The sequence below is a fragment of the Dipodomys merriami genome, unplaced genomic scaffold, assembly GCF_024711535.1.
Source record: "Dipodomys merriami isolate MVZ:Mamm:240054 unplaced genomic scaffold, mDipMer1.0.p SCAF_24, whole genome shotgun sequence".
In the NCBI taxonomy this organism is placed as follows: Eukaryota; Metazoa; Chordata; class Mammalia; order Rodentia; family Heteromyidae; genus Dipodomys; species Dipodomys merriami.
Window position 1 is genome coordinate 20,358,194 of NW_027203826.1, and position 17,909 is coordinate 20,376,102.

The 17,909-nt window shown below is 41.4% G+C and overlaps 1 protein-coding gene across 2 annotated transcripts in view; it reads right to left on the reverse strand.

Moving 5' to 3' along the window:
- The window catches only part of Soat1 (sterol O-acyltransferase 1), a 49,551-nt gene that overhangs the window by 7,244 nt on the left and 24,398 nt on the right, over positions 1 to 17,909 (reverse strand). For both annotated transcript variants that reach the window (XM_070034366.1, XM_070034365.1), the window contains exons 4-11: positions 10,706 to 10,857; positions 9,117 to 9,176; positions 6,987 to 7,094; positions 5,452 to 5,734; positions 4,534 to 4,612; positions 3,978 to 4,059; positions 2,704 to 2,749; positions 656 to 785 (exon numbers count right to left, since the gene is read on the reverse strand). In XM_070034366.1, the coding sequence (XP_069890467.1) occupies positions 656 to 785; positions 2,704 to 2,749; positions 3,978 to 4,059; positions 4,534 to 4,612; positions 5,452 to 5,734; positions 6,987 to 7,094; positions 9,117 to 9,176; positions 10,706 to 10,857 (940 nt within the window). The remainder of the gene's footprint in view (positions 1 to 655; positions 786 to 2,703; positions 2,750 to 3,977; positions 4,060 to 4,533; positions 4,613 to 5,451; positions 5,735 to 6,986; positions 7,095 to 9,116; positions 9,177 to 10,705; positions 10,858 to 17,909) is intronic.

A 17,909-nucleotide genomic window follows, 5' to 3' on the forward strand; every position in this document is an offset into this window, starting at 1 on the left:
GTATGTGTGTGTGTCCTGGTGCTTGAACTCAGGCCTGGACGCTGGCTGAGTTTCTTTGCTTAAGACTAGAGCAGTGTGTGTGTGTGTGTGTGCGTGTGTGTGTGTGTGTGCCTGGAGCAGTGTGTGTGTGTGTGTGTGTGCCTGGACGCTGGCTGAGTTTCTTTGCTTAAGACTAGAGCGGGGGTGTGTGTGTGTGTGTGTGTGTGTGTGTGTGTGTGTGTGTGTGTGTGTGTGTGTGTGTGTGTGTGTGTGTGTGTGTGTGTGTGTGTGTGTGTGTGTGTGTGTGTGTGTGTGTGTGTGTGTGTGTGTGTGTGTGTGTGTGTGTGTGTGTGTGTGTGCGCGCGCTGGCTGAGTTTCTTTGCTTAAGACTAGAGCTCTACCTCTTCAGTCACAGCTCCACTTTTGTCTTTCTGGGTACTTAATTGGAAATAGAGTCTCACAAATTTTCTTTCCCAGGCTGGCTCTGAACTGTGATCCTTAGAGCTCAGTTTCCCGAGTAGCTACAATTACTGACATTAGCCAGTGCCCAGCTAGAGTCATTTTTGATTGTTACAATGGGAAAGAGATTTACATATATATGTATATAAATATATACATATTTATTTTCCTTCAGAGCATAGGAAGAATCAGATTAGCAATGCCCATGTTACCTTACCTGGCAAGATGGAGTTAAACACACACAGGACCAGAACACGAGCACTGAAGGGCTCCTGTTTGATGTTCCGGAACAAAGGGGCACAGAGCCTTTCAAAGATGTAGTACACATAAAATAGGCAACCAAAGACCTAGATATAACAAAGATGATAATGATGATCGTTTAATAAAGAAAAATGGACTGAGACACAAAAGAAAGTACATGTATAATCCTTAAATTACTTTTTACAAATATGTTCCTTTTCCTTCAGAAAATGACCTTTACAGTCCAACAGTGATATTCACTAGACAATATGTTGAAATGAGCTAGACATCTTGTGGGCGGGGATGGGAAGGAAAAACTGGGAGAGCACAAAGAAAGGGGTGACACTGTCCAAAAAGAAATGTACTCATTACCTGTTTCATGAAATGGTAACCCCTCTGCATATCTATACCTTTATAATAACAATAAAAAATATTTGATTTTTTTAAAAAGGTCTTTATAAAAAAAAAGGCCTTTTTAGGGGGGTGGGGCTTAAGGCCTCATTATATAGCCCTTGAACTTAAAATGCTCAGCTGGTTTAGTGGTTGTTTGATAAAACGACAGTTTGAATTTAAGGTTGCACACTTGCTAAGCAGGTGCTCTACTGCTAAACCATGTTTATAGATAGCCCTTTTTGCTCTACTTATTTTTGTCCAGACTTGCAAGAACTTCAATCCTCCTATTTCACTTCCTACTGTGGCTAGAATAACAAGTGTGCCTCCACTGCACGCAGCTATCAGTTAGTTGAGACGGGGTCTTATGAACTGTTTGCAGCATAAGCTAGCCTGGAACCGTGATCCTCCTAGTAGCTAGGATTATAGGATTGAACCACCCAGGCATGGATCTGCCTCAGTCTCTACAGTGCTGGGATCATGAATAGTATCGTGCCCAGCAACCAAATGAAATTTTTAAAAGACCACCTAAAAAGCCTGTTTTTTCCTCTATTACATGAAGCCTATAATAACTTATTTTATGAAATAGAATTTTACTGAAAAAGAATTTAAAATGAAATATTCTAGGATTTGTAATTCTGATAAAGGGGGTGGGGGAAGAGTCAGGAAGTGTCAGACCACAACTATACACATATGCCTCTCATCAAAGAAAATAGAAGCAGAAATTAATGCTGAAGCTTAGGAAAAGAACCAAACAGGTGCAGGTACCTCACACCTATAGTGCTTGCTACTTACAAGGCTGAGACCTGGAAAGTCAAAGTTCAAGTTAGTCTGAACACAAAACTCTACAAGACTCTATCTGCATCTAACCAGCAAAATTCAGGATTGAATGTGTGGTTCAAGTGCATGAGTGCTATCCTTGAGTGGCAAAACCAAGCTAAAGTGTAATGTCCTGAGTTCAAGCCCCAGTACTGGCAGGCGTGCGCATGTGTCTGCGCACACATACACAGAATCACTTTCAATAAAATAACATTTTCCTTATTGAAGAATGTTATGTTGAGGCTAACAAACAAATACTAGCTACCTAGTAGGCTGTGATCTGAGTATCACAGTTCAAAGCCAGACTGGGAAAAAGGTTCATGAGACTGTTATCCCCAATTAGCCACCCAAAAATCAGAAAAGTTGAGCTGTGGCTCCAGTAATAGAGTGCTAACCTTAAGCAAAAAGAAGCTCAGGATTCAAGCCCCAGGAATGGCACCAAAAAAATGAATAAATAGGGGCTGGGAAGGTGGCTCAGTGGTAGAGTGCTTGCCTTGCATGCATGAGGCTCTGGGTTTGATTCCTCAGCACCACATTAGCAGAAAAAAACAGGAAGTGGTGCTGTGGCTTAAGTGGTAGAGCCCTAGCCTTGAGCTGAAGAGCTAAGGGACAGCACCCAGGCCCAGAGTTCAAGCCCCACAACCAACAACAACAACAAAAAAACAATAAATAAATCATCATACACTATACTGGGAAGTTTTGGTCTCAACGTATTTTTTAACTCCCAGTGACATAAATTTACCAACATTTTAAATAGATTAAATAGGAATCCCATTTCCCATGAATAAGCACTCATTAAGAGGTAAACATTTTTACCTGTGTGAATTGCATAACAACATAATGCCATCTTACAGTGGGAGTTCTAAAAAAAAAAAAAAACAGAAAGAAACAAGTTTTCTAAAGTTAATTGAATTATAAAAATAAAAACCTGTATTTTTTTCCACACAAAACATCACTTATAGGCTGAGAGTGTAGCTCAATGGTAGATCAGTCATGTCCTAAATTTGATCCCAAACACCAAGGTCTTAAAAAAACAAAACAATAGCTGGGCACTGGTGGCTCACGCCTGTAATCCTAGCTACTCAGGAGGCTGAGATCTGAGGATCGCGGTTCAAAGCCAGCCTGGGCAGGAGAGACCGTGAGACTCCTATCTCCAATAAACCACCAGAAAACCGGAAGTGGCGCTGTAGCTCAAGTGGTAGAGCACTCGCCTTGAGCTGAAGAGCTGAAGGACAGCGCCCAGGCCCAGAGTTCAAGCCCCACAACCGACCAAAAAAAAACAAAAAAACAAAACAATAATGATCATATAAAACACAGAATTCTGCCTGGCATGGGTGGCTACTCAAGAGGCTGAGATCTGACGATCACAGTTCAAAGCCAGCCCAGGCAGAAAACTCCATGAGATTCTTAACTCCATTAATCATGAAAATGCTGAAAACAGAGATGTAGCAAGTGGAGATGTAGCAAGTGGTAGAGTGCTAGCCTTGAGCAAAAGGAGTGCAGGGACAGCACCCAGGCTCTGAGTTCAAGTCCTATGACCAGCTTAAAACCAAACCAAAACACCCACAAACTTCTGTCAAGAATTACTACCAAATTAAAACTATTTGCAAAATGTATTCATTATCTGACATGAAATAGTAACTCCTCTGTACATCACCTTTATAATAACAATTAAAAATTAATTATAAAAATGATTTGAAGCTGGGTGCCCATGGCTCATGCCTGTAATCCTAGCTACTCACGAGGCTGAGGTCTGGGGATCAGGGTTCAAAGCCAGCCCAGGCAGGAAAGTCCATGAGACTCTTATCTCCAATAAGCCACCAGAAAACTACAAGTGCCACTATGGCTCAAGTGGAGAGTGCTAGCCTTAGGCTGAAGAGCTGAGGGACAGTGCCCAGGCCCAGAGTTCAAGCCCCATAACCAACCAAAAAGAAAAAAAAAAAAAAGATTTGAAGCTTGAAGTTTCCCATGCCAGAGAGAAATTGAGAGTACATTTTATTTTTTCTGTAGCCTACACTAACCAGTCCTCACATACACACATTTGTACCAGGGCTCTGGCATTACACACAGTCCTACCTAGGTGCTGTTACCTGGGATAGCTGTCACGGTAGATGAGGGTGGGCGCAAACAAGAAATACAAGTACTGGTTGACTGTGGGTATTGGAACTGTACCTACAAAGAAAAACTACATTAGATAAGAGGCACTTTGATTTCTTGCTGCATACTACAAGGGTAAAATACAGAAGCACAGATCAGGAAAGAAGGCATGATCTTCTTGCTGTTTCTTCTTCATCTCATAAATGACTTCTTAATCTTGCATTAACTAATATTATCAATCTGAGTCATCTGTAACTGAAGGAACTTCTGGAGCTTGAACCACAATTTGCAAAGAGTAAGCAAGCATAGTTATAATGAGTCTATTGACATTCCATGTCTGCTAAGCTATAAAAGAGGCTAAAAATCATTCTTTTAACTTAAGGACAAAAAAGGGATAACCAGAAAACAGTAAAATGGTCTTCCAATTCAATATGGATCCCATATACTTAAATTCAGGCATAATCTATACAAATATAATCCTTCATCTCAGTAAACACCAAAAGCCAAACTTCCCTATCACTAATCCTTCAGTGTAATGGGGACACATACTTGACTTTTCTTTGGCTGCATTTAGTACTCGTGGTACATTCTCTCTGACAAATGAGTGGGCCTTCATTACCATTCGAATCTACAAAAGGAAGGAAAACAAAAGATTTTCTGTCATTGACTTGTCTCCTATAAGCAACTCCAGAACAGCAACAGACTATGCTCAAACCACTTTTTACTTTTTCATATACCAACCAAACTTACTTGATGGAATAGAGAAAATTTATAATAACTTCAAAAGAAGTACATGTAATTATTCAAATTATTTTCCATTTGACCACATGATTACAGACATATTATAAATCAAGAAATTAGTGTTCATGGGGTCTGGGAAGTTGGCTCAGTGGTAGAGTGTTTGCCTCGCATGCACGGAAAAAAGCCGGAAGTGGTGCTGTGGCTCAAGTGGTAGCTAGCCTTGAGCTGAAGAGCTGAGGGACAGCACCCAAGCCCAGAGTTCAGGCTCCACAACCAGCCAAAAAAAAAAGGCCTCCTGAAATCCTTCTATCAGTCAGAATTTCAAACCATTAATATAAGTAAAAAAATTCTGAAGATGGAAATAGCTACATGATAATGATTAACCCTTCAAAAGTGGAATTCTTAATTACAAAAATATTTTATAATCAAATCACTTCCATGAAGTATCAGAAAAAAATTAATTTATCCAGAATAGCTTAACAGAATTTACTTCTATGTCTAACACCAGAGGAACAATGACACTACAAAGAATTCTAAAAGATGAATGATCTAGAGTAACACCTTAATTTTGCAGATCATGGCCCAAGAAAGCCATATGAATAAATGAAAATTATCACAAAAATCTATCCAAGTTAATAAAGCTAAAAATAATGGTGTCAGTTATTCTATCACTATTGTTATTTTAACTAACAAACTGCTGTGTTGGGTTAACATTCCAAACCTTACCTGCTCAAGTATAACAATGAACCGGGAAGCTGGTGGCAATGAATATGTTAATGTGATATATGTTGGTCCAAAACCTAGAATCCCCAGCTGGAAAACTATGAAAAACAAGCCATGGATAAAAGTACTGATGAACCGATGCGAACTCTTGCTGTAGCCTTTGGCCCAATGTTGAAAGAGGAAATAGGGAATTGAAAGTGTGGAGAGGAACATGAGGCACCATGTCCAAATAACAGTAGAAAATTTGCCAAAAGCATAAGACATGAGGTTGAACTCAGGCACCAACCTGGGAAGAAATGGCACAAGAACAGAGAAGTGAGTAGAAGGAGCATGCACTGAATTCAAAACTTCCACATCCCTAGTTTTCAACCCTGGGAGGCTGTAACATTAATACACTGAGGTCATGGATACTTGTGCTAGATAATGACCTTACTTCTAAACTTTGGCTTTCCTCTGGAATCCTAGCTACCCAGGAAGCTGAGACCTGGAAGATTATGGTTCAAAGCCAACCATATCTATGAAACTCCATGTCTAGTTAACCAACAAAAAGCAAGGCTGGAGGTATGACTCAAGTGTTAGAGTATCAGCCATGATCAAGAAAGCCTCAGAAGAGTACACTGAATTTAAGCACGCCCTGGTAAGGGTAGGTTAATGAAATGTCTTTCTCTTTAATTATATTTTTTAGGAGAGAGGAATATCATTCTCAAATCAGATGCTTAGGGATTTTTTTTTCCCCCGGTCCTGGGGCCTGAACTCTGGGTCTGGTCACTGTCCCTCAGCTCTTCAGCTCAAGGCTAGTGCTCTACCACTTGAGCCACAGCGCCACTTCCGGCTTTTTTTTCTTTTTGCTTATGTGGTGCTGAGGAATCGAACCCAGGGCCTCAGGCATGCAAGGCAAGCACTCTACCACTGAGCCACCTTCCCAGCCCTGCTTAGGGATTTTTTTTTAAAAAGCCTATGTAAGCCGGAAGCTGGTGGCTCATACCTATAATCCTAGCTGCTCAGACCTGAGGATCTGAGGCTGAGATCTGAGGATCACAGTTCAAAGCTAGACAGGGCAGGAAAGTCTGTGAGACTCTTATCTCCAAATTTACCATCCCCAAACCAGACGTGGAACTGTGGCTCAAAGTGGTAGAACATTAGCCTTGAACCAAAAAAGCTAAGGGACAAGCCCCGTGCTGGTGGCTCACGCCTGTAATCCTAGCTACTCAGGAGGCTGAGATCTGAGGATCGTGGTTCAAAGCCAGCCCGGGCAGGAAAATCTGTGAGGCTCTTATCTTCAATAAACCACTCAAAAAACTGGAAGTGGTGCTGTGGCTCAAGTAGTAGAGAGCTAGTGGAAGAGCTGAGGGACAGCGCTCAAGACAAGAGTTCAAGTCCCATGACCGACCAAAAAAAAAAAAGCTAAGGGACAGTGCCCAGGTCCTGAGTTCAAGCCCCAGGACAGACCAAAAAAAAGCAAATGTAACAAAACTATCTACCAAAATCCCCAATTTTCTATGCTATCATCTACCCAACCACCCATTTTGTTGTCTTACCTTCCTTCATCAATGTAATCTACTACAGAAGTACTGAGGATAAAGATGAGGAGGAGCGCAATAAACATGTGATAAATTGTTCTGATATGGTCCACTTCAAACAGTTCACTGAAATGTAGGTTAAACAGAACAAATTAATAATCACTGTATATTTGATTGTGAAGTATGACATGCCAAAGGATCTGCTTTAAAGCATTTAGAACATGCTAAATCCACCCTCAAAAACATCTAAAAATTAGTAAATACATAATATTACACCCGAAGTATCTAGATCAAACAAATTCAACATCTTTGGAATAAGGATCTTCAAATTTTAATAAAATCATCTAAGCATCAGAAAGTCAATTCTACTTCCTTAGTTAAAATTTTATTTTATTTTTAAAGAATATTTTAGGAGCTGGGAAGGTGGCTCAGTGCTAGAGCGCTTGCCTTGCATGCCTGAGGCCCTGGGTTCGATTCCTCAGCACCACATAAGCAAAAAGAAAAAAGCCGGAAGTGGCGCTGTGGCTCAAGTGGTAAAGCGCTAGCCTTGAGCTGAAGAGCTGAGGGACAGCGCCCAGGCCCAGAGTTCAGGCCCCACGACTGGACCCAAAAAAAAAAAAAAGAAAGAAAGAAAGAAAGAAAGAAAGAAAGAAAGAAAGAAAGAAAAACTACATTTACTAATAAGCAACTCTAAAAGTCTCCCAAAGTGGTTTGTCTAATTTTAAAACTTCTGTTGTAATTCTTTTAGTAAACAACTCTTCCCAGTGGTAGAATGCCAGTTGGTAGACACTAGCTGTACTTAATAAAGACAAAAGAAAGTCTGAGGCCCTTAGCCCCACTACTGGCACCAAAAACAAAACAAAAAACAATTTTCTACAGGAAAGCATGAAGTTTATGAGAAGGCATGAGAGTTCTTTTTTTTTTTGTCGGTTGTGGGGCTTGAACTCTGGGCCTGGGCGCTGTCCCTCAGCTCTTCAGCTCAAGGCGAGCGCTCTACCACTTGAGCTACAGCGCCACTTCTGGTTTTCTGGTGGTTTATTGGAGATAGGAGTCTCACGGTCTCTCCTGCCCTGGCTGGCTTTGAACAGCGATCCTGAGATCTCAGCCTCCTGAGTAGCTAGGATTACAGGCGTGAGCCACCAGCGCCCGGCTGGCATGAGAGTTCTTATCTCCTATTCTCAGGAGTGGAACATAGAGGTGCAATGCCTTTGTGTTCATCTGATCATATAATATCTGATTATATAAATAATATTTACTATCTGATAATGTAAAATAATATTTATTGAAATGAATTCCAGAAAATGGAAATGAGGTCTGTTCTTCATTGCTGTTTTTCTTTTCATCTTGTGTGTTTATCTGTTTGGGGGAAGGTAAGCGGGGCTACAGAAATGGAGGGACATAGGGTGAACAAATGCAGCAGTGGTATTCATCAGACACTAGGTTGAAAACTGAACTATACAACTTATTGGTGGGATGGGAGAGAAAAACTGGGAGAGAGCAAGGGAAGAGGTGTCCAAAAAGAAATGTACAATTACCTGATTTATGTAGCTGTAACCCCTCTGTACATCACCTTTATAATAACTTTTTTAAATCATTAAGGAAATTTTTAAAAAGGATACTGAACAAATAACTTATATAGAAAAAAATGCATTATCTAATTCTCTTCCTTTGAAGCTAGATAGCTAACCAGAAATTTAACAACTAGGAACAGGAGACCACACACATACTAAAGCAGTATCAAGCTGGATACTGGGGTTCATACTTGTAAGAGGTTAAGACCAGTAGGATTGCAAAAAGTTTGAATGACTCCATATCAACAGAAAAAGCTAGGTGTGGTGGTCCTGCCACAGTGGGACTCAAGTTAAGAGAACTGCAGTCCAGGGTGGCCTGGGCAAAAGGAAAAAGCTCAAAAATAACAGGGCCAAAAGGGCCCAAATGGTGAAGTACCTGCTAGTGAGCACAAACTTGAGTTCAAATCCTAATTCTGTCAAAGAAAAAAAAAAAGTAAAAACTAATGACTTATATGACTACAAGATAAACTCACTACACATCAGACCAAGCAGTGATGCTATCAATGAGGAGAGCTTTTTTCTTTTAAAACAAATAGAAAAAAAGAAAAACTAATGAGCAAAAACAAATAATACTTACTCTAAGAGAGATCGTCTTGCAATGAAAATCTTTCCTTGTTCTGGAGGTGCTCTCAGATCCCTAAGTAGGAAAGAATTACAAAATACAGGTAGTCCAAATATTGTAAGAAACTTAATACTATCAGTAAGAGAAAGAATATAGCCAACCATAACATCAAGTCTTACCTACCTATGCCCTAAGATCAGGAAGGACAGGAGGGATTTTACACATGCTATCGTGGCACTTCTTCTAAACAGTGCTGGGACAGGTACATGTATTTAGGATGGAAGAGCTGTTCCATTACCTGATTGGAGAAGTGCTCCAGAGACCACCCCCCCCCCCATACTTGGGGACAGTATTCTCTGCATGTCACATTAACAGCTTGTCCTAATTCTGCAGAGCCCCAGAAGTCATGGACAGGCCTCAGGTCACAAAAAGCTACTGGTTTTTCCTCCAAAACACTCTTTTGTTTAATATGTACCTCCCAATGTCTGAGGATTTATTTTACAATTCCCAACAGCCTCTTGATCTTATTAGTTGTCTCCAGGAACTAAGAATTCACATTTTAACACAGAGTATAACATCTTCTTTAGAGCTCTTTGTAGTACTGCAGTACTGCTGTTAACTATCACTGTTCAAAACTCTTCTCCAGAGGAGACTAGCAGAAGATCACAAGGAGTAAAACTGAGAGCAGCCCAGAATAGTAAACATTAGTCTTCAATAGCCTCTCTCTATTATTCTGAATGACCAACTAGAAAAATATACACTAACTGTACCATACTTAATTGGAAGTTCATACTGTATAGAGTACAATCACAGTACAGAATGATGTGGTTAAGAGCAAGAACTCCTGAGCCAAATTCTGGGTTCAAAGCTCTGTGTACACAGAGACATTTAAGTGCACTGTGAACTGCTCTGTATTGTGTATATGGCTATAGTCTCTATAGTGAAAGACACTGCTTAGTTTAAATATGTGATGCCATGCAGAATACTCAGTAAGCATTAGCTCTATTTTGTTAGTAGTTTTAAGAAGTGTGCATTTATCTTATCTTATAATCCATGGGCCAAATGCCCATGGCTCATGCCTGTTACCCTAACTATTCAGGAGGCTGAGATCTAAGGATTGTGGTTTGAAGCCAGCCAGATAGAAAATTCCATAAGACTCAAGCAAGAAAGCAAGAAAGCAAGAAAGCAAGAAGGAAGGAAGGAAGGAAGGAAGGAAGGAAGGAAGGAAGGAAGGAAGGAAGGAAGGAAGGGAGAGAGAGGGGGAGGAGGGAGAGAGGGAGGTAGGGAGGGAGGGAGGGAAGAAGGAAGGAAGGAAGGAAAAGAAAAGAAAGGGGGAAAAAGGAAAGCAGGGAGGAAAAGAGGGAGAAAAGGAAAGAAGAGAGAAAGGGAAAGTTAGGGAAGGGAGGGAGGAAGGGAGGAATGGAGGGAAGGAAAGAAGGAAGGGCAGGAGGGAGGGAGGGAGGGAGGGAGGGACTCACCCTTAAAGGCATACAACATACAGCAATAACAAAATGGCAAGAGTCTGCAGTGGAGCATTTTTGCTGCAGTGCACTCCACTAGATTGCAATAGACATTTATATTCAAAGAAAACACAACATACTCACTTAGCCCGATGGTTGTTTTTCATTTCATCAAGGATGGAAAAAGTGGTGAGGGCACACCCACCATTGTCTAATGATGCAGATTTTTCAATGAGGTTGGTCACAAAATCATCAAAGTGACTGCCAACTTCCTTCAAAAAGAGTGGCTTCAATTCCTAGAGTTTCAAATCAAATCAAGAAAAATGTGAGTAACAAGCACATGCTGTGAATCACTGACATTTTCCACAGGTCTCTTTAGGGTGCTGGTGTAAATTCAAGTAAGTGAATTCACCAGTGGAAAGCAGAAAAATAATTTCTACAGCTGACGTGCAGTTCCAGAAAAGACTACTGAAGAAATAAAGCAGTGATTTATATCCTTTGAGAACAGAAGCCATAAAAATAACTTCTAAGCATAAATTAAGATACCAAAGTAATCATTTAATAACTGAATTCCTGCAAATGGTACAAAGATCTAATGTGGAACAATAAATGAGACTATTCTGTGCATATTCTTTAGAAAACATTTTAACATATTATATAATACCATATATTCACCATAATTTGAAGACTTTTTTTTTTTTTTTTTAGGTCCGGTCATGGGGCCTGAACTCTGGGCCTGAGCACTGTCCCTCAGCTCTTCAGCTCAAGGCTAGCACTCTACCACTTGAGTCACAGTGCCACTTCCGGCTTTTTTCTTTTTGCTTATGTGGTACTGAGGAATCGAACCCAGGGCCTCAGGCATGCAAGGCAAGCGCTCTACCACTGAGCCACCTTTCCAGCCCCAATTTGAAGACTTTCTGTAAAGTAATCTTTTTACCCCAAATAACCACCATTTACATTTTCTAGCATGTCAGTTTATATCATACCTCCATTTACATAATGCTTATTCCCACTCCATTACTTTGTGCCTAACCATAAAAATGCAGGTGCATGTTTGACACATATGCACACACACTTTCATCAACACTGAGCCACCTTCCCAGCCCCCATCCTTGTTTTGAAATCAAAAGGGATCAAATACTCCATGCCAAATAAACCACAGTGACAAAAAAAAAAAGTGGTTCTTTTTTTCTCATTTAATCTCTAGAGCTAGCCCTATGAACAGAGTTCACGGAGACATAGACTAAAAGTACTATGGAAAGAAATAAAGCAGAAAGAAAGGTATTGTTTTTCAAACCTGACAGTGGAAGAAATTAAGAGGGTATGTCAGTGGCTAAGTTACCACTGTGGGAAGAGTTCCAGAAGGAAGCTGGAATGTTAAAGAGTACCTGAGGCAGCGCAGCGGGGCTAAGTGGAGAAGGATTCATCAGTTTACCTGGGCTCCTACCTCAACCCCTTCCAAGTTTAATCAACGTTAGAGAAGCCTGGAATCATGAGATGTAGCGATTATATTCAAGCCACTTCTTTTAACTAGCATCCCCATACTCTGGCACCAGTCTCCTTCCTAATTAACTGGGTAAGCACACTAGAAGCGTGAAGAAAATGAAATGGGTGTTATTTAAATGTCAAAAAAGGCTGCTGAAGAAGTTCTATTGCCCATAGGCGAATGTACAGCTTTTGCTCTAGGTAGACAATGAGAAAAAACATTAAATGAATTATTAATGGTGCCATAAAGGCAGCAAAGAAAGGAAAGTTCTGAGTGACAAGAAGACAGAGACAGAAAGTAAGAAGAGGGAGTCACAACAGTGTGTGGGCCAGTAGAAGAAGGTAGGTTTTGGATGTCATTGTCCATTTCTTTTATACCCTTCTTCCCTCAGCTCTCTGATACTCCAACCTCTGATACCCTACACAGTGCAGACTCTGCTTGCATATGCTGAGCTTGTCAGAGGATTAATTACATCTTTTTTCTGTTTCTCCTTGAACTAAAATTTGAATTTAAATGTCACCATTTAAATCTACCACATTCTTCTAAAGAGCTTTGTAATTTCCCTTCTTTCTTGAGGAATTAAAGACAGAAGTTGCTGCAAATGAAAGAACAGGAAAAACTCTGTTATAGTGGAGACCATTAAACTACTTTACGCTCCATTGAAAGATCTCAGCACCAGTCTAGTATATGAGTTTATCTGATTTGGGGAAGGGAAGAGGAATCACAGAAACAGTGGGACAATGGGTGAACCAATGCAACAGTGGTACTCACTAGACACTATGTTGGAAATAAATGTTACAATGTGGGGGAGGGGCATAAGGGGGAGGGAAAACAGGAGAAAACGGGGAAGGGGGTAACACTATTCGAAAAGACATGTACTCCTTACCTATGTAACTGTAACCCTTTGTATATCACCTTTTTTTTTTTGGGTCCCGTCATGGGGCCTGAACTCTGGGCCTGGGCGCTGTCCCTCAGCTCTTCAGCTCAAGCTCTTCACTCTACCACTTGAGCCAGAGTGCCACTTCTGGCTTTTTTCTTTTTTTTTTTTTTTGCTTATGTGGTGCTGAGGAATCGAACCCAGGGCCTCATGCATGCAAGGCAAGCACTCTACCACTGAGCCACCTTCCCAGCCCCTGTGAGACTCTTATCTCCAATAAAAAAACCACTAGAAAACCGGAAGTGGTGCTGTGGCTCAAGCAGTAGAGCACTCGCCTTGAGCTGAAGAGTGCAGGGACAGCACCCAAGCCCAGAGTTAAAGCCCCATGACCAAAAAAAAAAAAAAATCTATCATTCAGTTGGACATCAGTAGCTGGGGCTCAAGCCTGTAATCCTAGCCACTCAGAAAGCTGAGATCTGAGGATTATGGTTTGAAGTCAGCACAGGCAGGAAAGTCCATGAGACTCTTATTTCCAACTGACCACCAAAAAGCTAGAAGTAGAACTGTGGCTCAAGTGGTAGAGTACCAGCCTTAAGCAAAGAAGTGCCCAGGCCTGAGTTCAAGCCTCACTTCCAGTACAAAAAAAAAAAAAAAAAAAAACTGTCATGTACTATGTACAGGAAAAATAGAAAAATATAGAAAAGGGAGTGGTCTGTTTTTGCCTTCCTCCAGATTTTTCTATCACATGAAACTACCCAAGGTAGAATCACAAAATGTGATCACAACAAATGTAATGTCCAAGCCGGGCGCTGGTGGCTCATGCCTGTAATCCTACTACTCAGGAGGCTGAGATCTGAGGATCACGGTTCAAAGCCAGCCTGGGCAGGAAAGTCTGTGAGACTCTTATCTCCAATAAACCACTAGAAAATCAGAAGTGGCGCTGTGGCTCAAGCGGTAGAGCACTCGCCTTGAGCTGAGGGACAGCGTCCAAGCCCAGAGTTCAAGCCCCACAACCGACCAAAAAAAAAAAGTAATATCCAATATAAGTGACCTGAAAAAAAAAAAAGTAATATCCAATATAAGTGACCTGAAAATGATGTTGAGCCTGTAGGCTTTCTGATTGGCTTATCCTCTCAACTACATATATATTTATACTAATTTCATCCACTCAGTGGGCCATGCTGGACAGATAGATGGAGGATATGATGGAAAAAATGAGGAGGGGTAAGCTAACTAGAAACCAGAAAAAAAGGTGCTTAGATAATCTGATAAACAGAAGCACTGTATTTTAGCACTCAAAAGAACCTCTTATTTAAAATAAACAGCTGGTGAATTATTCAGGGACAGCTCCCAGGCCTAGAGCTCAAGCCCCACAACTGACAAAAAAAAAAAAAAAGAGAGATCTTTCATGCAATTGTGTCTAACATATTTATAAGATTATGTCTTTGTTGCCTTGTATGTCCCTCCCCCATGGTATAACCCCTGCTTTCACTATATATGATGTTGGTATATGTGGAGGGGAAGGGAAAAAAACAAATTGTTAAAACAGGGATACAGGAGGACCCATTGCAACAATGAGAAGTATAAGTCGTTATGTTGAAAAACGAACTTTACAACTTTGGGAGGGGGATGGGGGGAGACGGGGGGGGGGATATGAAGGGATGGGAAGGGGAAACAAAGCAGGAGGCTACAATGCTTGATAAGAAATGTGCTCATTATCTTACCCATGTAATTGTAACCCCTCTGTACGGTATTTTCACAATAAAAAAATATATATATAAAATAAAATAAGCAGCTGGGCTGATGGTGGCTCATCACAGGAGACAGAAATCTGAAAGACAGGTTCAAGACCAGCCTGAGGAAAATGTTCTGAAGACCTCATCTCAACCAATAAAAAGTTGGGTCTGATGCTCATACCTATCATCTCAACTTCATAGGAAGCATCAATGGGAGGCACATAGTACAGGCCTTTCTGGACATAAACATGAGATTCTATCCACAAAATAATAAAAAGGCAAAAAGGATAGGTGTTAAGTTTTTTAAAAGAGGTAGCCAAGTAAGAACAGCACCACGCACGTGGTATTCAGGTAAGGGGTAGGTTTAGACTTGCTGGGACCAGGCAAGGTTGGCATTCCTCGAGGCTGGCAAAAGAGAGTGTCTGGCCCCGGGTTAGGCCTTATATAGGGTAGGGGTGGGGAAAGGTGTGTCCAGGTAAAGGGAAGTGGGACCAGGTAAGAGGTGAGACCAGGTGGGAGAAAGGTGTGGCCACATCAGATTAAGATGTGACCTCAGCAGATGCAAATGTGACCTCTTCCAGGTGTCCCAGTTGCCTAGGTAACACAGGTACTGGGCGGGGTCTGTTCACCATCCAGGAATGGACCTTACAATAGTTATGTGACTCAAGTGGTAGAGTGCCTGCTTGGTAAGTACAGGGCTTTGAGTTCAAACTTCAAATCCCAATACTGGGAGGGAAAGAAAAACCAAACAGCTGAATTAAGTCACCTCTAAGATTGCAAGAATGATACAAGGACCCTGTGGTTAGAGGATACAATAAAGGCTCAAGTGATCAGAGATAAGACTGGAAAACAAGCAAGGAAGACACAATATAAGGATTTTTGGAGACTGCTAGGAGACAATATTTTAAGCACAATATTTAAAAAGGTAGGGCAGGGCTGGGAAGGTGGCTCAGTGGTAGAGCTCTTGCCTTGCATGTATGAGGCCCTGGGTTCGATTCCTCAGCACCACATAAACAAAAAGAAAAAAGCCGGAAGTGGCGCTGTGGCTCAAGTGGTACAGCTAGCCTTGAGCTGAAGAGCTGAGGGACAGCGCCCAGGCCCAGAGTTCAGGCCCCACGACCGGACCCAAAAAAAAAAAAAAAAAAAAAAAAAAGGTAGGGCCATCTGGGAATAAATGAAAAAATTAAAACATAAGTTGAGAGAAAGAAACATAAAGTAACAAGCAGTTTATAACAGCAGTTTTAGCTTCTTAAAAATTCAGGTTGCCAGGCACCAGTGGCACATGCCTAATCCTAGCTACTCAGGAGGCTAAAGTCTGAGGTTTGAAGTTGGCGTGGGTGGAAAAGTCCCTGTGAAACTCTGATCTCCAATTAACCACTCAGAAACCAAAAATGGCACTATAGAGTGCTAGCCTTGGTCACAAAGAGGCTCAGGTACAGCACCCAGGCCCCACTCCCACAACCAATAAAAGGAAGGAAGGAAAGAAGGGAGGGAGGGAGGAAAGAAGGAAGGAAGGAAGGAAGGAAGGAAGGAAGGAAGGAAGGAAGGAAGGAAGGAAGGAAGGAAGGAAAGAAGGAAGGAAGGGTTACATAGCTGGGGGCCTATAAATCCTAGCTGTTTAGGAGGCTAAGGTCTGTGGATTGAGGTTTGAAGCCAGCCAAGCAAGAAAGCCCATTGAGACTCTTATCTCCAATTAACCACCAGAAAACTGGAAGTAGTGCTATGGTTCAAAGTAGTAGAGTAGGGCTGGGAAGGTGGCTCAGTAGTAGAGCGCTTGCCTTGCATGCTTGAGGCCCTGGGTTCGATTCCTCAGCACCACATAAGAAAAAAGCTGCTCAAGTGGTAGAGCGCTAGCCTTGAGCTGAAGAGCTGAGGAACAGTGCCCAGGCCCAGAGTTCAGGCCCCACGACCGGACCAAAAAAACAAAAAAAAAGTAGTAGAGTACTAGCCTTGAGCAAAACAGCTCAGGGATAGCACCCAGGCTGAGTTCAAGCCCCAGGACTGCCACACACACACACACACACAAAATCAGATTACTTGATGAAAGTTTTTTCAAAAATGAGTTCAGGAACAATTATATAATGAGCCCACACAGTCATATCACACTCATCTACAGATTGCTTGTTTCTCCAACTCAAGGCCTGGTGCTACACAAGGAAACTTTCAACTCAGAATAGCAGGCAGGCAGCCAGAAACCTGACCTTTCTGGGCAAAACAAGCACTACAACAAACAGCTAACACCGGGTTTTAGTTCCTACTCTACACTGACTCCTCAAAGGGGTCTCCTTGACAATTCACTCGCTCTAATGTCTTTCCTACTCTCCTACTGCATATCAGTCTTTTCCTTCACTACGCTTAATACTATTTGAAAGTCTCTATATTTTTACCTTGTGGCACTTTCCTGTCTACCTCCCCAACTGACTTTAATTACCATGTCATTTTATTAACGGTGCATACAGCAGTCAGCAAAGTGCAAATGACAAACCAACCTGGTATCAAACTCCTAGGCATACCACATCTAGGTTACTGTAAAGTATACAGTAAGTACTTTTAAAACTGCCTAGCTGGGTGTAGTGGCTTGTGCTTGTAATTCCAGCTACTTAGAAGATGGAGGAAAAAGGACTCAAGTTACAGACCACCTAGGCAAAGTAGGGAGATTTTATCTCAACAATAAAAATTAGAAAACAAAATTTAGGGAGCATAGCTAAAGTGATAAATCTTTTGACAAGCAAGTGTAAGGCCCTGCATTCAATGCCCAGGATTGCAAAATAGAGAGACAGAGAGACAGACAGACAGACAGACAGACAGACGAGACAGAGACAGAGACAGACAGAGAGAAAAACAGAAAGAGAAAGAGAGAGAGAAAGAGAAAGAAAAAGAGAATATTGCCTTGATTTCTTTCTGGACTGTTGTTTATTGAATGACACCTATATGCTAGGACTCTGTCAGGTTTTTATATATTATTTCTAGTCTCAAAACAATCTAGCTTAGTGGTAGAATGTTGCCTAGCATGCCCTGGATTGGAGCTGCAGCATTGGATAAAAAAATTTTAAAAATTGGGGCTGGAAATGTGGCTTAGTGGTAGAGTGCTTGCCTAGCATGCATGAAGCTCTGGGTTTGATTCCTCAGTACCACATAAAGAAAGAAGGCCGGAAGTATCTAGCCTTGAGCAAAAGAAGCTCAGGCAGTTTCCAGCCCCTGAGTTCAAGCCCCAGGACTGGCAAAATAATTAAATTAAATTAAAAATCA